Source organism: Ochlerotatus camptorhynchus, unplaced genomic scaffold, assembly GCF_037179485.1.
Source record: "Ochlerotatus camptorhynchus isolate MF236.1 unplaced genomic scaffold, CSIRO-AGI_Acam_v1.1 ptg000789l, whole genome shotgun sequence".
Classification (NCBI taxonomy): domain Eukaryota; kingdom Metazoa; phylum Arthropoda; class Insecta; order Diptera; family Culicidae; genus Ochlerotatus; species Ochlerotatus camptorhynchus.
In genome coordinates this window covers 3,092-29,561 of record NW_027041254.1, presented here as the reverse complement: position 1 = coordinate 29,561, position 26,470 = coordinate 3,092, and the positions used below count along the sequence as shown (strand labels likewise).

The 26,470-nt window shown below is 39.1% G+C and overlaps 1 protein-coding gene and 1 pseudogene across 3 annotated transcripts in view; one reads left to right on the top strand and one right to left on the bottom strand.

The window, feature by feature from the left end:
• LOC135715052 (heterogeneous nuclear ribonucleoprotein U-like protein 2) overlaps positions 1–10,839 on the top strand; it is a 116,140-nt gene extending 105,301 nt beyond the window's left edge. The window contains exon 12 of one of the 3 annotated variants that reach the window (XM_065238464.1): positions 9,634–10,839. In XM_065238464.1, the coding sequence (XP_065094536.1) occupies positions 9,634–9,774 (141 nt within the window). In that variant the 3' untranslated portion in view covers positions 9,775–10,839. Of the gene's footprint in view, positions 1–9,606 lie in introns of all 3 variants that reach the window. The other 2 variants (XM_065238462.1, XM_065238461.1) reach the window with 2 other exon arrangements.
• A 2,094-nt stretch (positions 10,840–12,933) lies between these two features.
• Positions 12,934–24,768, bottom strand: LOC135715051 (uncharacterized protein K02A2.6-like; annotated as a pseudogene).
• Positions 24,769–26,470: the final 1,702 nt, after the last annotated feature.

Below are 26,470 nucleotides of genomic sequence, written 5' to 3'. Positions count from 1 at the left end.
AGGGGAAGTGACGGCTTCGGCATGCCAGACTATTTTCGGCAACCCAAATAGAAACACTATTTTCACTGGATTTTCTTACGAAAACACTTCACTGAATGCATGCAAACGATTCTTTATGCTTTCAGCTTCAATTTGACTATATTTTTACCACTGAGAAAAAGCAATCTAGCAAGGTTTTCTTGAAATGAAACACACGCTCTACAAATTGTAGCTGATTTCGAGTTGCCGATAATAGAACAGCAGATTTACATGCAGTTCAAATGGAACGGTTGCCGAAGAAAAACTGGTTGCCGACAATACTCGCTCTCACTAGAGAAGATTGGAGCTTTGTAAAAAGCGTTTCAAAACAGTTTTTGACAATTCTTTCGACTGAAATTGTTAGAGCAGCTGGCAGCAAAAGATTGTAAACAAACCAATACTGCATATGTGTGCGTTCCTTAGAGAAAAAGGCTATAGAAAGAAGGTCGCTGCTTAGGTTGCCGAGAATACGTAAATTCCCCTTGATTTATTTATGTTCGATTATATAAGATGAAACTCAATCGGTTAATTTTGTATGGATTTAATTAATTTCACCACGAAAATCATAAATTCACTCTTTTCATATGACATTCTTGCCTGTTATTTGACATACACACATGGTGAAACAAATTTTTTGTTTCTCATAGAGAAACACCGTTGCGGCGGTGAAGGACAATCCCTTTGTTTACATGGCGTGGCGACATCTACTATTTGCAAGTGGGTACGTAAAACTAAGGTTATCTGTCATCTTACCGGGGACTTGTCTAAAACACATACATAATGAACTAATAATATTTTAATAAGTTGGAATGACACTGATGAAGACTGCACATTGTAGTCGAAATACGTATCTGTTATATATATAGGGTTTTTGATCTAATTTCCGTCCTACTAAGCACAACACGCACTTTACCTCTCTTTTCTGAACGAGTTTTATCTAAAAATGGAATATTTCTGTCAAAGATGACTTCTAAATTTATTCACCTTTCCATACGTACCGTTAGATTCGATGAAGAGTCATAAATTGTTGAGATATTGTTTAAAATCTAACACTGCTTCTTGATTATAAATTCGTTCTACGAGTTTCAATTTCGTCCAAACGCATTGAAACGCCATTAGATTTTCTTCGTCCTACGGATAAACGGAGAAAAAGGGGATTCGCTAGGAGCGCTTCTTTTATTTTGAGAACAATGAGCGTAAATATTCATACAATGCGCTCTAACATGATTTATGTTGTAGCTAATGAACTAACGCATCGGAACAAATCTATTTTTGATTTGAGCACGGTGAAATCATTGATATAAACGTACCGTTGGATTTAATAAAGAGTCAAACAATGTTGAGATAATATTAAAAATCTAACACTGTTTCTTGATTCCAAATTCGTCCTACGAGTTTCAATTCCGTCCTAACGCATTGAAACGCCATTAGATTTTCTTCGTCCTACGGATGATGGTAGAAAAAGTGGAGTCGCTAGGAGCGCTTCTTTTGTTTTGAGAATGAGTGTAAATAGTCATACAATGCGCTGTAATAGGCTTCATGTTGTGGCTTACGAACTAACGGATCGGAACAAACGTATTATTGATTTGTGCACGGTGAAATCATTGATATTATTGATGATTTCTTTTCGATAGAACGGAAATGGGCGATTACGACGAAGTAGCGCTCTACCCTACCAAAATTAATTAGGGAACAGCGGACGGAAATAAACAAACATTGGAATCAGAAGTACAACAGCAATAGATTTAACTGTCATTTGAGTTAAAACTAAATATCATAGAACCGTATGGCAATAATGATCCTCTAATTGGAAATACAGCCTTAAACTTTATAATTTACATTAAAGTAAAATTTACTCTACAGGAAGTTATTTTACGAAAAACTTATTTTGAGCATGATTTAGTCTGTATAACTAATAAAGAGAGCTCTATTCCCATGGCTGGTATATTTTCTTTACATAATAATATTGTTATTTACATAATCAAACTTACCAGCTGAAAATCAAATGGGTCCTTGTAGTGCGGAAACTTTTTGAAAAGAATTAGTAGAAAATTAGCGTTTGATAGTAATTCTTTCCGTTTCGAAAATGTTTCAGGCCATTTATCCAAAACAACACTCCATGGCTTCCGTTCAGAAGTAGCCAATCCGCAGCCTCCGACTATAATTGAGCTGTCAAATAGCGGAACCAATCGAGCAAATCACGACTAACAACAGAAAAGAGCACATCAGCTATTGCGTACAAAACGTCGGAAACCATTTTCTCGCCTCGCGACTCAAGGCTCGCCTACGCAAACTAATACCATCTTCGGGTTGTGGAAAGTTTGTCCTATCTGATGATGCGGGTAATTTGCGTTTGATTGGCGTGGAAAGAATAAACAACGTTTGTTTATGAATGATATGATAGTACCTTTTCATTTGTTGGTCTAAAATATATTGAATTGGTTCCACTTTTTGATAGATCGAAATTCTATCCGCCAGACTATGAATATAGGGACTATAAGCTCAATTGGTTCCCGAGATTCTATCCGCCAGACTATGAATATAGCGACTATACTGGACCCTACCTATCGACCCATCAACTCATGAACCGGAGAGATTTTGATTTTATGCCTCAGAAAGGTTTTTTTTTTTAATTCAATTGTAATTCTGTTTGTTACAAAAAGAAAACAAAACATTAAAATAAACGCAAATTATTATTGAATCAATAAATATATTTTTATTTCTACGCGTATATTTTCAGGCTTAATAAAATAAATATGATTGAATCAACAAGAAATCTCTTTTAAAAACAAACATATTTTTTTGTTGACCCAGCTGCAAAATTTGACAGCTTACGTCAAAACCATGAAAGCTCTTGTAAATTCGAAAAGATTTTCTTTTTGATTTAACAATCCATGGGTTTTTAGAAACAAAGATACTGGATTGTTAAAATAATAATGATTTCTTTTTGCCGCCAAAACAAAATGAAATTCTTATTAATTTTACGTCAAATATTATTACGTTTAAAATATTTTTTTCTGCGTGTTCCATAAAAGTAAACGTAGTATATCATCAATAGTAAAGTGAAACTAATCAGAGAGTTTTATCATGAAAAATATATTAAATCAAATGGGTAAAATTTATCGAGATAATTGGTAATCAGAAGATGTATTATTCAGTGTGCAAGATACTTGCGGACCTGTTTATTTATGGACGCCTATTCTGTAATATAAAACTGAAATATAATATCAAATGACAAAAAAAAGTGATAAATTACTAATTTCATCACCTTTTCTGGGGAATGGTACATTCTGAGGAATGGTACATTCTGAGGAATGGTACATTCTGAGGAATGGTACATTCTGGGGAATGCTTTTCTGGGGAATGGTACATTCTGGGGAATGCTTTTCTGAGGAATGGTGCATTCTGGAGAATGGTTTTGCATCGGAATGATTGTTGTTTAAGGTTAACCGTTGTATACATTTCTTTTATTTTCGTCGGAAGACCAACTAAAAATGATGTTTTGTCTTCTCCAAAAACAGGTACGACAACTGCCAACAGAGAGGCTTTCCTATCTACTTCAATTCCATAAGGAGACCTTTTCCAGAGTACGTTAGCTTCAGTAGAGAACGTATCCTTTTCGATCAGTTTGTAGTATTTAAGGTCCTCACTGTTGATGTTGCTTGTGTATCCTAGCTCATAACTTCCTTTTTGAAAAACCAATTTTCTCATTTCTCATTAAACTTGGCTTGGGACGACACGTTCGAGCCGCATTTTTTGCCCCTAAGAATGTCATTTCTGGTATTAGGCAGTGCGACCACTGATCGACTCGGGCCTAATACATGCAGACACTGGAAATGATCGTGCGTATGCGCCAACAGGAGTAAATGTCTCGTTAAAGACTAATAGCTATCACTATCACTGGAACCACCGTACTGCTTTAAATATTCTATGGCAGACGTTTCCGGCCCATATTTAAATCAGTATCAACATTTCAAAGGGGCGTAATTGCTTTTGTAAAAAAATTGCTTTAGCCGTCGATATCTCACAAATAAATGCTAGCTGGTAGATGAAACATTCCTTAGCCTGTGTCTCTGTGAAGTCATTAATTTTAATGAGTGAGCTTGTTTCCGCGAGAAATCGACGGCTAAATCCATTGTATACAAACGCAATTACGCCCCTTTGAAATGTTGGCACTGAAATCAACAATTTAAAGAAAAAACTCCAACCGTCACCCACGAAGTGTTGTCAAACATAATAACAGCAGCAACTGAGAAGTTGTTCACAGTGGGACAGATATGCGTACATTTTTCAACTCGTCAGAGAAATTCGCGGCATAAGTGTCACAGAAGATTTTTTTAATGGAACAAATTATTTTTTGGCAAAATTTTGACAAACTTTCTTTGGAATAGTTATATTACGTCAGTTTTTCGAAGTAGAACCAAATTTTTCCGTGAAATTTTACGATAGCAGCAAAACGTCTGCTCAAACTTTAACTGCAGTTTTCTCATTTTTGTGTTTTGTAACATGGGACAGTTATGCTTCCACCGGCAGCATAGTAATGTACTAGTGCAATATTTTGTGCATCTAAAACTGCTCATAAAGACGATAATGAATAAAAACTGAACATGTTCATGCATTTCCAAATGGTTTCCTACCATTCACATACATTCGAAAATGACTGGCCCTATGGATGTGGATGATGTCAAAAACAACAAAACATTATTAATTGCAACATGCTTTTGACGAATAAACGTCATTCGATATCCCATTGCAAAATAAAAGACGCATGATTGACTTAATAACCTGCGCACATTGGGCTTGTGTGAGACTAATGGGCACTATATTCGAATAATAATCTTAAATAGTGGCCAAATGAACTAAATCCCGCAGAATTTTTTTTATTTCAATGATACAAAAATTATCATTCCCCGGCTAATAACTTTTTTTTTATTGTATTCAACAATAAGCCTTTATTGTTCGGACATAAAATATTGTTGTTTTCAAAATCTGTCGAAAACGCAATTAAAAATATATTTTGTTGAATTTACAATATTTATTTTCAAACAGACAAAATCTTTTTTTGATCAAAAAAAAATTAAATTCCTACCAACAATAACTAGGGTAAATGTCGGCTTCGGCACCTATTGACTGTTTTCGGCAACCAAAATTTAAACGTTAATTTCACTATGTTTTACCATCAACACACTTCCCTGAATATATCCAAATGATTCTTTAGTCTTTCAGCTTCAATCTGATTATATTTGTAGGACCGAGCAATCCTGTTATGCCAGATTTTTCTTCAAATTAAGCATACGTACTACAAAATGGGGCTGATTTCGAGTTGCCGATAATAGAACAGCTGGTTAACACGATGTTCTAATGGGAAGGTTGCCGAAGAAAAAGAGGCTGCCGACAATAGTCACACTCACCTGAGAAGTTTAGAGCGTTGTAAAAACGCTTTCAAACAGTTTTGAAGAATTCTGTCGATTGGAATGGATAGAGAAGCAAGCAGCCAGAGGTGGCAACAGTACATTTTTTGAAAAACCATCGTCCAGAGCGAAACAAAACAGCCAGCACACGGGCGGCCGTTTAAAACTACATTCCAAGCGAACAGCGGAGATAGAGAATAAATAAAATCTCGCAGCCTGATTTTTCCAAACAGTTTATTGTAATGAAATTTTAGCTGCAGGCTTGCGTGTGACAGTAAATTACCAACTCCCTTATTTACGCATAATTTTAACATTAATGCTTATGAGTGGTCAGTGTTCATTCTTATCTTTTAATTCCATGCAATAAACATCAAATAAATGCAGTAATTAGCCAGAAATCAGCCAAATTCTACACGACATAAATTTATGTCGCGCGAGCCGCCGGTCTTGTCTGCTTCTTTGTGCGAAAATGTTCTGTCGCTGGCAGAAAACAGTTTAGAAATGTCATGACATTTTTGCCGCTTGCCAGTTTGTTTTTGTGTGTCGTCAAAATGGTTATCGCAAAAAGTATCAAATGTTAAGGAAAAAATGTTAAACTCCAGGACTCGTGCCACCACTGCAAGCAGCAGATGAATTGAAACAAACAGACACGTCATATATGTGCGTGACGCTGTGAAAATGCAAATAGAAGTGCGGACGCTGCTTAGATTGACGAGAATACGTAAATTCCCCTACCTTTGATTAAAAAAAAATTGCTGCAAATAACAATTTGTTGTTATAATTTAAAAAAAAATTTGGTTTGGTTTAAATATTTTAATTTTTATTTTTTGCAGTTTTTCTATTCAAGAAATAATTTTAAATAAATTCAAAAATTGTTTTTGGTTTCATTTTTTATTTATTAACGAACGAGTGTACAAATAGTGATTCAATAGGTTTATCCATTATACAAAAATTACAAAACCGGAAGTATGACCTTTCATTAGCAGTATGTAAATTAATAGTTTGCGTTTTGAAACGGGCACTGTTTGAAACCAATGTAGGATCATGTGATTTATAAATCTATAAACCCTATAACAGCTATAAACCTCAAAAGATTGCAAATGTTCGTCGTTCGACCCGCACCGTTTTTGATGAACGTAGGCTGGTACCATCCGTCCTAGTTAAGAATATTAATTTAGTCTTCATTTGATTAGTCTTTCCAACTATAGTTGACACTTATTTCGGGGGGTATTTTAAAAATCGATTTATGTCCGTTTTGAAGCTTTACAATCATCGAAGAAAAGAACTCTGGCTCTCCTGGAAATAGTTTTCCTAGCTCGGATGCTCTGTCCCGTAACCAAATCGATCCTTGAATTGGGTTCTTTAATTTAGAAAAAAATATCGGTATTTATAGATGATCTGAAAAAGCTTCGTTTTCTGAGCGCAACGATCCCATTTACATCCATGCTGATTTTTAAATCAAGATTTAAAGCAAAATAATCATTTCACTGTTTGACACAAGCCTAACAAAATGACAGCTCGCTCCCACACAAAGTACTTTCAAGGGGCGCTAAGGTGGTGATTTTTCCTAATGTAATCACACTTATTTAAAATAGTTCCAGTGCTCCAAAAGTGATGAAATTTTGGATTTCGTTTCCATTTGTAATACAGATTACGAAAATGCAATAACCCCATTACCTCTAAAGAACCCAATTGGGTTATTTATGGGTATTGAGGTAAATGCATATTCGTAATCTGCATTAAAAATGGAACCCAAACCCAAAATTTCATCAATTTTGGTACACTGGAACTATTTTAAATAAGTACGATTAGGTTTGCAAAAATCACCTAATTAGCGCCCCTCGGTGTCACTTTGTATGGAAGCGAGCTGTCAGTTTGTTAGTTTAGTGTCAAACAGTGAAGTTATTATTTTGCTTTAAATCTTGATTTAAAAATCGAGATGAAAGTGTGTGGGTTCGAAAAAAAATATCGCTGTACTCCGAAAACGAAGCTCTTTCAGCTGATCTATAAAAAACGATATTGTTGATTGCACGAATTTTTAGACTTCTGCGAGAAGATTTCAGTAACAGTTATGCTTGCGCACTCACTAATACTACTTAATCCTTATGTCAGACAGTGCAGCAGCAAACCATCAAAACCAAAACAAAACAAAATAAAATTTCTCACGATCTGTCAAATCACAAGCCAACTAGGCTATCCAAGACAAGGAGAGGAGGTCTGGCAATGTGCAGCTTGTTGTTTTTTCCTTCGCTCGCATTCGAATGGAACAGTGAGTTTGACGTCACACTTGTTGTTAAATGGTAACAGTAGGGGAATGAAAGAGACTATAAAATTAGCATTGCCCGATCTTTCTCTTTGACATAGCTAGGCTACGTTTGTGTGAGTAAGAGATAGGTGTACGCTGGGTGTGCGAAAATATTCACTGTGCAGAAATTTTCTGCACAGTTGTATAAGAAGGTGCAAAATGCGCAATACATTTTTCAAAATTAAAGAACCTAATTCATCAACAACGATGTGAGTGATGGTCCTCTTATCAGCTCTTGATAAAAATGTCTGTGTTTGGCATTTTTGAAGGATGGCTCGACCTTTTGATGACGCGTTAAGCAAGTAATTTGCGTTGCAACGTTCTCGAGTAAGATTTTCTGCTGTAAAAACGATAGCGACGGTAATTCCTTTGGTAATAATTGAAAGTCTGAATTGTTGTCATGAAACATATTTTTCCGTACAATCGTACCGGTCCCTTTCTCCAAGCGTTTAATCCATATATGTACTTCGTCCGTTCAGCAAGAAATGGCGGTGGTATTAATTCTTCGATTTCGTTTGACAATTTTCAACGTTTCCACGGTGTATTGATTTGCTGGAATTGGGAAAAATCGTTAAAACACGTATTAAAATGCAAAAACTGTATTCCTTACCAAAAAAGCAATTGACAGCTTGTTCCGAGAGTTCAAAACTCAGCAATAAATCAACTAGCGCGTCATTTACTTCTTCCACTTCCTCAAAAAGAACTTCTTCCGACGAGTCCATTTTGCGTTTTAAATAAAGCCTAGAAATGGCGACTGGGAAACTGAGCATGCGCAAGCATGGAAAACACACACTTACACTGGCAAAATGAGCTGTGTATGTTTTGGAAAAGTGTTGTTTTTAAATTTAAGTAGCTAAAATAATATTTGAAGTAAAAATATATTTTATTGAATCTACAATATATTGTTTTCAGAATTTGCAAAAATTTGAAGCTACAAAATATAAATATAGAATAAAAAGAAAAGTTATATTTGACATTGCAAAATATTTCAATAATATTTTTTGTTTGTTCAATAAGGTCAATTTTATCTGCACCCCCAAGGCGAACCAACCAATGACTGAAAGCCTTGTAAATAAAGGATTTTTTTTTTATCTGCGTGATGCAGTGATGTTTACCGTCGTCTTATGTGCATAATCTAATACCGATAACGTTTAATATATTTCCAGTGTAGAGAGCTGGCTGTGGTCCATATTAACCCGCTAAACGTTCTTACCCCGTCTTCCCCTAAATATATCATTTGAGGGCTGCCGTGAAGTATTTCATACAAATCTCTCAAAAGGCTTTCCCGAGCGGGATTAAACCTCGAGCGTTTCAAGTTACATGGTCACTTTCTTTAATGTGCTCACTTAATAGAATTATGCACCCAGATTTATTTTCAACGAGTACATACTTAGGGAAGGTCCATTAATTATGTCACGCAAATTTGGCTCATTTTCAAACCCCCCCCCCTCCCCCTTTGTTACATTTTATGAAATTTTTTTTGTATGGCTCGTCACAGTTTCCAAAACCCCCCTCCCCCCTAATAGTGTGACATAATTAATGGACGATCCCTTAGATGTTCTGTCTACACGACTTTGAGAAGAAGTAGTTTTTTAAATTGCAACCTAGATTGCAACATTGTTTTCATTCAGATCCGATTACGTTGAGATCTTCTCAACCGTTCAGAATATGGTGCTTGCACGGTATTCACATAATTATGCTTTCGTTCTAATTTAGCATAAATAATTGTTATTTATTTACTGTAAAGGTTATACATTTGGTCTCTTAAGATAACTTATTAACTTCAATAACGTAGTTGACATTTAATATTAATTCTACTGAATTAAAAAAAAAAACTATTTTTCAAAATTTCCACTTAAAATGTCTTTGTAGTCAAATCTCAAAAACTTATTGCAGCAGCAAGGTGGCGTTAGTGGAGGCAACAACAATTCACAGCAAGCAAACATGGAACAGTACTGGTCCCAATACACACAACAACGCAACTATGGAAACTATCAGCAGTCAAAGTCCCAGGGATCGGGATCGTCCAAGAATAAGTAAATGAATTACTTACCCTTAGTGCTAAAGCGATTTTTTATTAACTTTCTCACCCACACACTCACACCAAACCTACTTTTTCAAAATACAATAATGCTCTACCATTAAAACCATTAAAACGATTCCGTTCTGTACGCAGTATAAGCTTTTAAGTAATAAACCGTACAAGCACAATGTATTGAACAGTGTCTCATTATGTACACTTAGATGTTTGTTACTGGTAACATTTGAATAAACATACAAATTTCCATCATTTGACACTGTTCAAAACATGCACGGTAATTCAATTGTAATTGTAAAAAAAAACTAAAAATTTTGCCGATTCAGAGAATACAATAGAAGTCTCTGAATACCCAAATGTTTGTAAACAATTAATAACTCTATGGGCCAATTTCTTCACCTCCGCTTGAACCTTATCCATATGGGTGAACCTGATTTAAGAGATAAGCGCAGGTGACGAAATCGGTCCTTAGTACAAGTGCAAGTGTGCGCAAGTTTCTTGCACCTATACTTAGATCGGCTCATGTTGTGTTTGCACCAATGGGCATTCAGAGACTTCTATATGTATTCGCATTATGCGTTGATCTTTTATTTTGCATCCGCGACTGACAACTTTTTTCTTTCCGAATAGGCAGAAGAATTGAATAGGGAAATAAGTACAATTTACCCGTATTTTATATTTTTACAGTAAACGAGAGAAAGTTTTTGAGTATAGATTTAACTCTAAAGACAAAATTCAAAATTATATGTATACCTACCTATTATATATTCTGTAGCATAGACTTTTAAGTTCTTATTTTGTTCGATGCATCCTTAGTAATGGTAAAGTATTTTATTAATATAAATTAAATAATAATACATATTAGAAATCTGTTAAATAAAGTAAGTTGCTATGGACTTTTTTCTCCATATTGTACTGACTGTATAAGTGAAATTATATTTTATGATCCTCATACCGTTTATTATATCCAATGAATTAATCATGGTTTGTAAATTGTGTTCTTACTTATTTTTAACAATATTGTGTTAATTGTATGACAGTAGTGCTACGCATTTAAGAAGCATAGTTTAAAATCATAGATATAAGAAAATAATATCATATAAGAATTGCTATGACGTTAATTGCGTAATAAAATAATAATTTGTCAATCTATCAGTTTTTCATTACATTTTGTCTTCGAACATGACTGTTCTCCATCTAAGGGGAGACAATTGAGGTATTGATTTTTTCTATCTAGTTCGTTTATTTGCAAGGCTCAATCGCGTTAGCTTTACGGAGCCGATAATTCTTTTTTTTGTATGTAACAAAATTCTTTGACTGTTAATTTTCAACAATAAACTATTGAAAAAATGGTCAATGTCAAGCATCGTCCAAAAGCGTCGAAATAACTAACAAACCCTCCAATTACATACATGCATATGCTGCTTCCCCAACACAGTCATCAGAGAATTGTTTCTAAACGAAACATGTCGATGTAGCATTGCTGCTTCCCCAATACTGTCATCAGAGAGTCGTTAGTAGACGAAACAAGTCGAAGTGGCATTCGCCTCCGATCTTCGGGCGTGTGCGAATAGGGAGCCTGCAATTGCGTAACATTTTGCATACTCATCGCCATATTCAGAACCACACGAGCACACGAAATGCTCTCCAGAGTTGTAATCTTGTAACCAAACTAGGAAGCAGGGGGTTTAAGTGATTTTGATCGATGCTCTTTAGCGACGTTAATAACTCGACGGCAAACACAATCATTGATGCATTTGTTGTTCTGGATGATAGAAGAGCATAGCAGAAATAGTGCGAAATGGGTTAGTGAAGCCATGGTCACCAGAAGAGGAAATCGATGAAGAGAATTGACTTTCATCCCTTTGCTTCTAAGCCCCTTAAACTTAATTTTGAACAATATTACCTAGTGTCTCACTTTCCAACAGGTGCTTCCAAAAATTTGGTATTTTGTAATCGTAAAATTGAACATATTTGTAGTTCTGTGGCGAACGTTTCAGCTCAATTGATCATAAGTTAACAAAGTTACATCATGTCAAAGTTGACCATTTTGTATGGAAATCGGCATGCGCTTCTATTATATTGAACACAACTGTACATATGAGATTAATTATAGCATAAATTTAATCTAATTGTTCATTCATTATATTATTATTATTATTTAGCTTTATTTAGGAGGCTTTCAGCCTTAGGCTGGTTCGCCTCCAACTATTCATTATAACAATTTATTACATCAAATAATTGTAACCAGTTGGTTACAATCCGTGGATTTTCGTTTGTATGAGCTGTTGTTGTTTGGAAAATTCACGTTTTGTTAAACCTAAAACAGTAGACACACACAAGAGCGAGAGGGTTTGTGCCGCTGCAAAGAACAAAAACGTTACTGAAGGGAAAAAAAAAACTATTATACAACATCTCGCACAAAAATAGTTGTGCGAAAAGAGGGAGAATGATAATGATTGGAGATATTGGAGAGGCCATCTTTCAGTGGAAGATTCACCACAAACAAACAGGCGTTCTTGTGCTTTTGTACATTTTGTACACCTCGTACCGTAAATAAAACGGTTTTACACGGCTCGGCTCGCAAGTCAAGATGGCTTCCGAGCCTAATAGTAAATGATCCTTGATCGTCCGTCAGGGACGATTCTCTCAGGCCGGTGGCCTTAATTACCAAGAAGGGTCCCGTCTCGGCTCGACCAAGGTGGCCATGCCACGGTCAGCCGATGCCGTCAACGAAGGAAGACGCCTGCCAGCCAAACGAGCCAGCAACGCCTGCTGAGCCGTATGTGGCTGATAAACGCCACCAGATCCGCCATTCTCCCAAAGCTGCAACAACACTGTTGCACTGTTGCCCACGCCGTTAGTTTCCGGCCACACGGTAGTGCAGGAGCAGCCGTGTGGGCCAACGCCAGCGTCGCGACGCCGTTGGAGATCCCGCTGCAGCAGTGAGTACTAAATTTTAAACCCTCGCATACACGCCACATATATGTGAAAACCCACACCCACACGCCACAGAAAAGGGCAAATAAATTTGTTAGAAAATGTGAATATTCCTGTGTGTTTCATACTTTGTGCGCGTAGCCCCTCCGAATACCCAGTAACATGCCGGCCCTGCGACACAATTCAGGGGTCTCATGCTACTGAGTTAGTTACCCGAGAGTGTCTGGTCATGCTCTAGTCACATAATAGTCAATTATCTATAATTACAGATTCATTGAAGAGATGAACCAGCCGCTGGCTGAAAGTCTCGCTAATAAAGATAACCTAGAACCTACAGATTTATTGAAAGAAAATCCCTTTTATTACGAAACAGGATATTGAAAATGTTATAGTTGTTTGTTTTATCAATTATTTCGTATGCTATAAAATGATGATCATAATCTCCTATCTTCCACAACTGACCTACTATAAAGAGATTATTTTGTTTTGTTTCAATATATCAACAATTTCAAATAATAAAATTCTCTGTATCTCAGTTACTGTAACGTACGATTCAACCATAGAGGTAACTCTAAGACTAGAAGGTCCCGAAATAACGTGCTCAACTTTTTGACTCAGCTCTGGTACTCTCTTCGGTCCCAAGCTAATCATTCACCACTCGAAACATAAGAAAAACCAATAACCCCTCATTTTATTTGTCAAACTTTCATAGCGAATCAAAACAAACATTGCGTAGTACTAGAATGCCTCTCAACACCTCCCCCCTTTCAGAAGAGTTGGTAAGGTTCATACCTCACGGGCGGCCTACGAAGCCTCGTAGACTGGCGTGTAGGAATCGGATGTTGCTGGGACGGCGTTGGTTGCTACGTTGAGTTGGCCACTGATGTTGTTCTGACGAATCCGGAAGGTTTTCTGCTTTCGAAGACGATGTCGTAGATAGACCGCAACTGTCCAACAGGACGCTCAGACGAAGTTGGGATTCCGCTGGTGTTTGTGTTTTTAGTTGTTGCTCATCGGATTGATAGCGAGTTCTCATCTGGTTGCAATGTGATCATATGAGAATTTGCTTCATCGGTAGCCAAATGTTGTACATTACTTTCCCAAGGCGTTCCACAACTGTTCCTGCATCCCAGCTCCACTTGTTATTCCAGAACACCTTGGTCCAGACGAGATCCTGAGGAATGTAGATTCTCGCTTTCGTGCCATGCTTTCGGTTGAATTGTGCTTCTTGCTTCGAATTCTTGATCTTGTGGAACTGTGTTGGTGGACGTAGCAGGTCCAGTGATGTTCGAACTGTTCTACCAACCAAGAGTTCAGCAGGAGATTTTCCATCAGGTGCGGTGCGACATGGTGTAGATCGATAGCATTGGAGAAAAGTGTCGATGGCTTCGTGCAACGTTCCCCCCCCCCCCTGCGGTGATTTTATTGAGCGACCTTTTAAACGTGTCTACAAACCTTTCCGCGAGGCCGTTTGACTGCGGGTGGGAAGGTGCAGTTTTCAGGTGGAGAATAGCATTTTTGTCGCAATAGGATTCAAAAGCGTCACTGGTAAATTGTGGCCCATTATCAGTTACCAGCGTTTCCGGAGCTCCAAACCTAGCGAAGATTCCACGAAGGATTCGCACGGTTGCTGAGGTGGTGATCTCCTTGGTTCGCACTACTTCAGGCCATTTGCTGGAGGAATCCACCAAAATGAAGTAGTACCATCCATTCATAGGACCGGCATAGTCCAGATGTATACGCTGCCACGGTTTTTCTGCGGCTGGCCATGATTCGAGATTCGTCTTCCGGTCAGTTTTTGTTTCACTGGAACATTCATTGCAGGTTTGGACGAGCTTGGCGATGTTTTCGTCGACATGAGGCCTATATACGTACTGTCGGGCGATCGATCGCATTCGTTCCACACCTGGGTGACCTTTATGTAGTTGTTGGAGCACCCGTTTCCGAAACTTTGGTGGAATAACCAAACGTTCTCCATACATCACGCAATCGGCTACGATTTTGAGCGAGTCGCGTCGTAAATAGAACTGTTCGACTTGAGGGTCGGAGAGATCTTTCTTTTTAGGCGGCCAATTACTATTGACGAACCGAATAACTTGTTGTAGTGTGTCATCGGATCTGGTTTCCGCTTGAATCATCTTGAACGATAGCGGAAATACCTCTAGGGACTCGTTGATAATGCTTCTGATCGAGTTCTCCATTTCGAGATTGGCGATAACGATCTCTTCGTCCGGGCGAATGTGTCGGTTGATCAAACGGGGCAAAACATCCACATGCCCGAGGCTTTTCGTTGAAATGTAGCGAATGTCGAAATCGTAGAGGAGCAACGTCAATGCCCATCTTTGTAGTCGATTGGCTGTATACGTAGGAATACCCTTTTTTGACCCAAAAATAGCGAGTAGCGGTTTATGGTCTGTCTCGAGGATGACTTTTCGACCGAATAACATTCGATGAAAACGGGTTACAGCGAATACGATAGCCAATCCTTCCTTCTCGATCTGACTGTAGTTGGTTTCGGCTGTCGTTAGACTACGGGACACGTGACAAATGGCTTTAATAGTCCCGTCGGGAAGCTGGTGAGCGATTCGTGCTCCCAGTCCAAATGCAGATGCGTCCGCCGAAACAATGATGCCCAACATGGGATTGTAGTGGGTCAGCAGTAACGGTGACTGAAGAATCTCTCGAAAACGATCGAACGATGCTTGACACGCCGGTGACCATTCGAATTTTACTCCAGCCTTCAGCAGCTGATCCATTGGATGTCGTAGAGTGCGCATCTCTTTGACGTATTTGCCGTAATTGTTTACGGCACCCAAATAGGTGCGAAGCGTCGAAACATCGTGTGGTAGAGTCATGAAATTTTCTCGGGATCCGGCCTGATTCCGTTGCCATCCAGGATTTGTCCCAGATACTTGACCTGCTGCATGCCGAAGCTACACTTTTCGATGCGTACGGTGAACCCATACTCCTTGAGCCGCGCGAGAGTTAGCTGCAGATTGTGCTGATGCTCTTCTTCATTACGGCCCCCGACCAATATGTCATCGAGGTAACCAACAGTACAGTTGAGACTAGCTAGCATTGTGTCCATCAGCTGTTGAAAGGCACCCGGAGCTGACTTGATACCGGGTGACAAGCGCGTAAATTGAAAGAGGCCTTTGTGGGTGTTTATGGTTAGTAGCGGTTGGCTGGCTTGATCCACCTCTACCTGCAGGTACGCGTCGGACAAGTCAATGTGACTGAAAATCCGACAGTTTGCCATCTTCGCAAAAATATCCTCGGGAAAAGGCAATGGATACTGGTTTGGTTCCAGAACGCTATTTAGACCAGTCGAAAAGTCGGCGCAGATACGGACGGTTCCATTTGCCTTCCGTACCGCGACAATCGGTGCCGCCCAGTCGCTGAAATCCACTTTCCAGGATCCAGGATGCCAAGATTTTACAGGCGAAGAATCTCCTCCTCCACAATATGCTCCATGGAGTAAGCCACCGGTCGTTTTGGTCTGAACACCGGCTTGGGGTTACCTTTTAGGACCAGTTTGGGAGTCTTGTTGCACAGACCTATCTCACCGGAGAACACCTCAGGAAACTGCGCACGTTGATTTGCTTGTGTAGTCACTTGATTGCAGTACGATGCTATCGGGTGGTCCCACAATCCGAACAAGTCCATCCAGTCTATGCCTAGAATGTCGAGATGAACGTTAGGAGAAGCAACGAAACACTTACCCTCCCGTATGATGCCGTTGAGGGTTATATTGCACTCCAATTCCGCAACGAGTTCAAGCGGTTCCCCTGATGCTGTTTTAGCGCTGCAAATTGCTGGTTTTACTTTTGGTCGACCGATTCTGGTCCACGATCGGTGCGAAATTATTGAGATGTCGGAACCTGTGTCCAACTGAAGACGAAGCGGAAAGTTGTTGAGTTGGAATTCGACGAATTTCCGCCGCTGACCGATGCTTCGGACGGTTACTATCTTCGACAACGGCTGTCGCCTTTTTCTTCTTGTTATCCGAGCGATTGACAGCGTTGTTCGATGATTTCGACGAGAATAATAACAAATAATAACCGACAATAGCCCTCACGGTGCCCGTACTTTCCACATTCGTTGCACCTGTGATCTAGGAACCGGCAATCCTTATTGTAGTGCATGCCCCCGCATGACCAGCAGGGTGTCTTGGGTTGTTCCCGGTTGGTGCTGCAATCCGAAGGTGACTGACGCTTCGACGTTGTTTGCTTGGGGTACGCGACAGCTTGAAATAGGGTCGTCTACTTTTTTCAAAAGCGAAAAGAGTCGCTACACTTTTTTAAGGTGTGTTTATGGGTTTTGCAAGTGGTTTAAGATCCATAATTAAGGTTAATGGGCACAAATGATCATAATTAGCCAGAATACAGTCATGGTTCCTATATATGGAACCTGGAGATAACGGAACGGTTCTCGAAAGATCCGGAACAACCGTAAAAGTGGTCTATCCATAAACCTGATCCTAGAACTCCGCGGTTTTTTTTTTTCAAAAACATTAGGAACTGTGATATAAGAAAGAATTGGGGTTCATGATATAAACATGGACCGGATGGTCACAGGACCGTCCTCCAGAACATCCGAAAAAGTGTTCAATCTATGAAACTGATCCTAGAGCTCCACGGTTTTTCGAAAACACTTGGAACTATCATATATAAATTAATTAGGGGTCATGACATAAACATGTACCTAGAAGGCCATGAGACCGTACTCCGGAAGATCTGGAACATCCTTAAAAATGATCAATCCATGAAACTGATCCTAGAACTCCGCGGTTTTCTCGAAAACACTTCGAACTGTGAAGTTTTCAAAAAAAAAATGACGGTTTTTTCACAGTTTCATGTATGAAACACTTTTATGGATGTTTCGGCTCTTCCAAATGACGGTTCAATGGCCATTCAGGTTCATGTTTATGTCACGACCTCAAATTCATTCTTATAACACAGTTCCAAATATTTTTTGAAATAAACTGCGTTCTACGATCAGTTTCATGGATTTACCACTTTTAAGGATGTTCCAGATCTTCCAGAGGACAGTCTCATGCCCATCCAGGTCCATGTTTACGTCACGACTTCAGTTTTTTTTTTATATTACAGTTCCAAGAGATTAAAAAAAAAACTGCTGAGTTCTAGAATCAATTTCATGGATGAACCAATTTTACTGATGCTCCGAATCTTCCGAAGGACGGTTTCATAGCCATCTGGGTCCATGTTTATGTCACGACCCCAAATTCTTTCTTAGATTACAGTTCCACGTGTTTTCGAAAAAACTGCGAAGCTCTAGGATCAGTTTCATGAATTTTTCACTTTTAAGGATCTTTCAGATCTTCCGGAGGACGGTCTCATGGCCATCTGGGACCATGTTTCTTTCACGAACCTAAATTATTTCTTATATCATAGTTCCAAGTGTTTTCGAAAAAAAAACTTCGGAGCTCTAGAATCAGTTTCATGATTTTACGGATGTTCCGGATCTTTCGGAGGACGATCCCATGGCCATCCGGGTCCATTTTTATGTCCTCATGTTTTTGAAAAAAATCGCGGAGCTCTAGGATCAGTTTCATGAATGGACTACTTTTACGGATGTTTTGGATTTTCCGGAGGACGGCCTTATAGCCATCTGGGACCATGTTTATGCCATGACCCCAAATTATTTCTTATATCACAGTTCCAAGTGTTTTCGAAAAAACCACGGAGCTCTACACGGTAACTCACAACAACTCAAAATTGAGTCGAATATGCTCATTTCAGCTGCACTTTTACTCACTTTTGAGTAAACAACGTTCTCGCGCAGAGTGAGTCAAAACCACTCTGTGATATTTTCAACCGGGAAGTTTCTTTTTTATTTGTTTTGATAAAAAATGGAAATTACCTGCTCCAGGTTCATTTAACTGGAGCTGAAGACGACTGAAAACCGTCTCCGCATGCAATTCCTACTTACCTTAATTAATTTCGGTCGGTGTTATAAAATAATTTCGCCGTTTCTTAGATCGTTTGCTTCGACACAGCTGGCGTTTTTTCCTAAGTCCCGGATTCGGCTTACTGAGTGACTTTTACTCGGTTTGACATTTCTCGTTTACTCAGATTTTGACAACCTAATGCATCAGACAAAATTGAGTACGATCGACTCACCCACACGGAGATGAAAAACTACCCAAAATTAAGTACTTTTCCCTCAATTCTGGGGTTCAGCCCAATAACCCAAATTTGAGTAAATCGCATATAGTAGTTTCCATTTAACACCAGCAAAAAAATTACCTACTCTTAAGTATAGTCTACCCAAAATTAAGTTAAATTAACGTAAATTTGAGAATATGCAATTTACTCAAAAGTAACTTATTGGGCTGAACTATATCGTTGGGTCGAATCTCTCGTTCCTTTTTTGACAACAATAACGAGTGCAAGTGAGAGGCTGAAGTCAATATTAAGTAAAAAGAACTCAAATTTTGGGTAGTATTTCTTCTCCGTGCAGTGAGTAAGCTGCACGCTAAGATCAGATAACCCAAATGTAGGTTTACTTTACGCAAATCAGGCGTAAACTGCACAAACTCAGATATGGGTAAATTTTTTAACCCAAATATGGGTAAATTTAAGTCAAATTTGCATAAAAATAAATCATTTATGGATCATAAGAACCCATATTTGGGTTAAAAAAAATTACCCATAAGTGAGTTTGTGCAATTTACGGTCAATCTCGGTAATCTCTTTGTACCGTCTGGGTAAACTGATCTTAGCGTGTGAAGTAAGCGTGTAGGATCAGTTTCATGGATTGACCACTTTCACAGACGTTTCGGATCTTCCTGAGCAGCACAAAGCTCCGAAGAGAATCCAGATGTTCTTTTTCCTATTATTTTAGTAAACACTGATCGAATTCCACTTACTTAGTATAATTTTGACGAAAATTGTAATCGAGCCAATGTATAAATTTTGAAAAACCATAAAATGCATAAAATTTAATCTATATTTGTTTTGTAATATTTTTGAGTGTAGATTTCTCTACACGCTATTTCAAAACTACCCAATTTGAGTAGAATCCACCCAGATCAGTCAAAACTGAACCTACCCAAAAATGGGTAAACTGTGTTGGGAGTGACAAGTTGACTACACGCTTACTTCAGCTTACTCACTGGGTGAGTCGATCGTACTCAATTTCGTCTGATGCATTAGGTTGTCAAAATCTGAGTAAACGAGAAATGTCAAACTGAGTAAAAGTCACTCAGTAAGCCGAATCCGGGACTTAGGAAAAAATGCCAGCTGTGTCGAAGCAAACGATCTAAGAAACGGCGAAATTATTTTATAACACCGACCGAAATTAATTAAGGTAAGTAGGAATTGCATGCGGAGACGGTTTTCAGTCGTCTTCAGCTCCAGTTAAATGAACCTGGAGCAGGTAATTTCCATTTTTTATCAAAACAAATAAAAAAGAAACTTCCCGGTTGTAAATATCACAGAGTGGTTTTGACTCACTCTGCGCGAGAACGTTGTTTACTCAAAAGTGAGTTAAAGTGCATCTACTCACTTTTGAGTAGCCATACTTTCCGCTGAAATGAGTATATTCGACTCAATTTTGAGTTGTTGTGAGTTACCGTGTACACTAATAATTGGAAGATTGCCGTAAACGCTCGACGTAGATGTCGCCACTGCATGATGATGATAATGTTGACAGACTGCATATAAAATTCGTGAAAATTAGCGTGGAATCATAATTTTCATCAAGCCTGTGTAAAATCCTTCCAATATAACATTCGAATTGAAGAAGAAAACGTTTTTACGATCAGACTGATGTGCATCTTTGACTTTTCCAGTTGAACTTTCATTAGATATATTCATTTCATTTCGCGGCTCCATCAATGCTGCATCGTAAATATGATGTAAACAGAAGTAAATTGCTCAATTACTCAAAATAAAGATGATTTGTCATCTTGTTATCACTTTGAAGACCATCTAGCACTATTTTATAGTATGGTGCGTGTTGAGTAAATCAAGCTCCGGTGCATTTTTCGTCAAAAATTGTGAGTATCAATATGTTTGCTTAAAAAAGGCCAAAATGAGCATTTATTGAATTTTGGCGTCCCATACAACCAATTCTCAATTACCACCAGCATGATACAACCTTTTCTAAGTAAATTCACTTAATTTCCACTTTCATGTTAGTGAAAATCGCACATATTAACTATTTTCTGAAAAATGCAGCTGCGCAGGAGGTAACCTCTCCCTGTGGGTGCAAACTTGTTATGCATAATTTGCCATGAAAACAACTCCGATCCATACCGAAATAATAACAAATAGTTTTCAATCACGTTTTCTTACACGATTCAAGCAAAAGTTTCCACGGGAAATTATTAGTTTTTCTTTATGGACCAATTTGCCCCAAAAAGCGTCTGTTTTACTTGGAAAATTTGGAATCTATCCTCCTTCTAGTAGTTCTCACTTCGAAATGTAGGTGGCGGAAGCTTGGAAAAGTTTCACTGCAAGACGCCAATTGTCACATCAGTCTGGTCGTAAAAACGTTTTCTTCTTCAATTCGAATGTTATATTGGAAGGATTTTACACAGGCTTGATGAAAATTATGATTCAACGCTAATTTTCACGAATTTTATATGCAGTCTGTCAACATTATCATCATCATGCAGTGGCGACATCTACGTCGAGCGTTTACGGCAATCTTCCAATTGCAATGTCGTATTTCATTATGAACAGTCATCAAGAACCTACTCATATCTGATTGTAATTTAGGAACCAAATGTAATAGAATATGTATTCGCATTTTTATGAGGTCCTGAATTTAACCAAGTTTTACTAATTAGGAAATCCAAAATATGTACATAGGACCGAAATCATAGGTTACTTCTACTGTATTTTAAATCAATATCTAGAAAAATGCAGGAGAATTTCACTACACAGCTTAACGTAGTCTACATCAATCATGCGGTCGTGTCTTGTACACTTGTTTTTCCAATCAGTTGTCAGTTTGTTTTGATAGTAACACTGCTCATTCGCAGCCGGTTTCTGATTGTTTTAGTCCATTCAAATGTCGTTTTCGTTTTTGCGGTGTAGCACTGGTGTAGTGTAAGCTAAAGCCCTACAGTAAAAGTATGGACGTCTGTCAAAAGTTGTTCCAATCGAACCGTCAAAATGCACCGCTTTGCTCGATTGGAACAGCTTTTTTCAGTTTTGTGGTGACAGTCGTCCATACTTTTACTGTACACGGTTAGAAAAAAGTACCCAAAATTAAGTTATTTTCACTCATCTCGGCACTATAGTGCAGGAACCCAAAAGTAGCTAAAGCGGGTCAAAGTAATTTTCATTTACTTGTGTGCAGTTCGTATGGAATTTTCCACTGGCTTTTTAACCAAAAGTAAGTTAGTTGTACCCAACAGTAGGTAAATATGATTATACTCAACGTTGGGTTCCCACACTTTACTACCCCTATTGCGTGGTTTTGCTCCTCCGTTTTTGACAACATTAGAAGGAGAAAAGGAGACAAACTAGTCAAAAGTAGGTACAAGTGAACTTGGTTGGGTACTTTTTTCTTACCGTGTAGGGCTTTAGTGTAAGCAGGAATAAGCGCGAGTCTTTGACAGCTCAACATTATTTGTTTGTAAACAAAGGTGCATCCTATTGGAAGATTGCCGTAAAATCTCAACGCAGATGTCGCCACTGCATGATGATGATAATGTTGACAGACTGCATATAAAATTCGTGAAAATTAGCGTTAAATCATAATTTTCATCAAGCCTGTGTAAAATCCTTCCAATATAACATTCGAATTGAAGAAGAAAACGTTTTCACGATCAGACTGATATGCATCTTTGACTTTTCCAGTTGAACTTTCATTAGATATATTCATTTCATTTCGCGGCTCCATCAATGCTGCATTGTAAATATGATGTAAACAGAAGTAAATTGCTCAATTACTCAAAATAAAGATGATTTGTATTCTTGTTATCACTTTGAAGACCATCTAGCACCATTTTATAGTATGGTGCGTGTTGAGTAAAGCAAGTTCCGTTGCGTTTTCCGTCGAAAATTGTGAGTATCAATATGTTTTCTTAGAAAAGGCCAAAATGAACATTTATTTAATATTGGCGTCCTATACAACCAATTCTCCATTACCACCAGCATGATACAACCTTTCATAAGTAAATGAACTTAATTTCCACTTTCATCTTAGTGTAAATCTCACATATTTACCATTTTCTGAAAAATGCAGCTGCGCAGGAGGTAACCTCTCCCTGTGGGTGCAAACTTGTTATGCATAATTTGCCATGAAAACATCTCCGATCCATACCGAAATAATAACAAATAGTTTTCAAACACGTTTTCTTACACGATTCAAGCAAAAGTTTCCACGGGAAATTATTAGTTTTTCTTAATGGACCGATTTGCCCCAAAAAGCGTCTGTTTTACTTGGAAAATTTGGAAACTATCCTCCTTCTAGTAGTTCTCACTTCGAAATGTAGGTGGCGAAAGCTTGGAAAAGTTTCACTGCAAGACGCCAATATCTACACCCTAAAATATTTCGATGTACGGCAGTGTAGCACCGGTGTAGCTACACCGCAAAAACGAAAACGACAAAAGTCACTTCACTGAAGTTATTCGTGTACCTCTGTAAACTCTAGTTTTGTGAATTTACGTGGAAAGTGGAAATCAGTTGATTCGTGTTGACTTTATTTAGTTTTACCGTATATTTGGTGTTGTGAAATTGCCAGTCATCCATAGAATTTTCTGTTTGTTGTGATAGTGGTGTTGCAAAAACCACCTTTCGATCGTTCGTCTAACATTCGACGCGCCACCTACATCTGGATTTAGTAATCTGCTTATTGGGCATTTTACGCGTATAGGGCATTAATTTCGTTCAACGAAATGACCAGTACAAGTGCGTGCGACCGCTGTGCCAAATCAGTGAAACCGGACGAAAACCACATCGAATGTATGGGGTTCTGCGACCAAGTGTATCATGTGAGATGCATTAACTTGAACTTGCCGTTCGTCAGGATTCTTCGTTAGAAAATCAATTTGTTCTGGATGTGTGATGAATGTAGCAAGTTGATGAAGTACGCCCGATTCAGAAACACTGTTTCATCCCTCGGTAACGTAATTTCGACGGTGATAGGCAGTTCGGCTTATCCGAGCTGAAAACCGAAATGGCCAAAAACAACAATCAGGTCGCTCAACTCACTCACATAGTTAATGCTGCTACCCCAGGTACATCTGCTAGACCGAATCATGATCGCCCCTCAAAACGCCGTCGAGGTGATACGGAAACACCGACTAAACCGACTACTGGAACAAGAGTCATTTGAACTAGCGATACGCTCGCTGTCAATGCTCCATCAAGCCTGTTTTGGGTTTACCTTTCCCGGTTTCACCCCAGTGTTAAGAGAGATGTGGTTGAGAAACTTGTTCGTGATGGACTGCGAACGACTGAACCAGTTAAAGTTGTCTCTTTAGTGAAGAAAGGCACCGACCCACTATCGATGAACTTCATCTCCTACAAGGTCGGCATTCCAATGAAACTTAAAGAGAACGCTTTGAACCCTGAAACTTGGCCACAGGGGATTGTATACAGAGAATTCGAGGATACTCAGGCGAAAAACAATGTGTGGCTACCTCCTGATATCCCAGCACTCCCTGCTGTTCCAGAGACTATTCCGGGTGGCTCTCCAACGGGCACACCGTTTGGGACGCCAGCACCTCTCGATATGCCAGCCCCTTTAGGTACACCCAGTATAACTTTTTTTTTTTATATTATTATAGTCACTTTAACACTCTTGGGTCATTCGTGACTTGTCCGGGGGTGAGATTTGAACTCGTGACTTTGGCGTGAGAGGTATGGATGTTAACCACTACGCCGGGGTCGCCCCCCCCCCAGTATAACAGTTAATCCCCTCATCTGACGAATCAACAATGCCCCCGAGACGCACCGTAGAAAGTCTGATGGAATCCCCCGATCGCCCCAACACAGTCCCGCCTACCGCCGCCTTCGTTCAACATAGTCGTCTCGGCCCTGTAGTTGGTGGTGGAAAGGGGGTCTTCCATCATGCTTGCATAGGAAAGTACCTCTGTGATTCGTTGCGTGATGGGAGAAGATGGGAGAAGGGATCTTCCACATTCCTGTTATTGGCAACGGCCCTACTCGAACATCCTTTCTCCTTCAAGTGACATCTACCAGCTCCCAAATGCAACTACACGCTGAACCTTCCATTGTTCCCGAACAGTGGAGGTCGGACATAACGATTTACTATCAGAAAGTTGGCGGTATGAACGGCCTCGTGGAAGATTATCATCTGGCCGTCATGGATCACTGCTACGACATTTTAGTTTTGACCGAAACATGGCTCAATTATCGAACCATTTCAAACTATGTCTTTGGTGCTGGCTAGGATTTATTTCGCTGCGATCGAAACACGAATAATAGTAGGAAAACTACTGGGGGAGGCGTTCTTATCGCAGTTAATTCCAAGCTGAAAGCAGAAGTTATCGAGGACGATTCCTGGAACAGGGTTGAACAAATGTGGGTGGCTATTCAACTTAGTGATCGTCAATTGCTTATCTGTGCAGTGTACATTCCTCCAGATCGAACCCGTGACTTGGAGCTTATTGACGCACATTGTCGATCCGTCTTGGCCGCTTCAGACAAAGCAGGCCCTTTCGACGAAGTTATTGTTCTTGGCGATTTTAACCTACCGGACATTGCATGGACTCCAACCCATAGTGGTTTCTTTTGTCCTGATCACGAGCGTTCATCTTTCCACGTAGGAACCATCCAGCTCCTGGACAGTTATAGTACTAAAAGTTTTTCTGCGCATCCGCTCACTCGCCGACTGCCGTTGTGTGTGTGTGTGTGTGTGTACAATCTAACCCCCACTGTCCGGCAGTGTTATTATGGAAGAAAACTGCTTTTTATTATCCTTTAATTAAAGCAGGTTTAGTCCGGGAGTTAGAAGGTGTTAGCTCTATTGCAGCTCCAGTGACCCATTTCAGAATGCCTGGTAATTCACGACCACTCCGAGGTCACTTTTACTTGCAATAAGCCCCGCATGTTCACTCTACCTTTATCAAATGGATAATGGTATCATAAACACACTTCCAGATTCAAAAAATATTATTTCCAAATCTGGCACGTATATAGTTTTGAAATTTGTTCAACTGTATTAAATCGATTTGAATGGACATTTCTTACCAATTTTGTTTCGAATACCTCTTGATTCATCTGCTGGCAGCACTTACTGGCCTTACCGGCGACCAACTCGTCTGCCCGCAAAAGCAACAACGCCTAAATCTCAAAGCTCTCCGGACGTCCCCTCGAAAATGCAATCGAGATATGTATAAGAACAATCTTCAACTGGAACGTACTCACCAAATCAATACATCCGGGACCACTTTCCCGGTGCTTATTTTTCTCTCGCATGCCCGTCGTCGTCGAACAGCAAAAAAAAAAGGAACTCGGTGAGCACTTTTGTGATACGGAATTTTCACTGAACATAAACCGCGAATTCACGAATTTCATCACACCCAACTGCGAAACACGTTCAGAAGCACTTTTGGTACACTTTCGATCAATTTCTTTCGGAAACACTTTTTTTTGTAAAGAAAGTTGCAAGCGAGCCAACATCAACACCGATTGTGCCGAGCTCTTTCACGCACCTTGCAGCGCGTAAATAAACTTAAATTAAAAATTATCACTAGCGATGCCACCGCTCACTCGCCGACTGCCGTTCTCTCCAAAATCAGATTGACATCT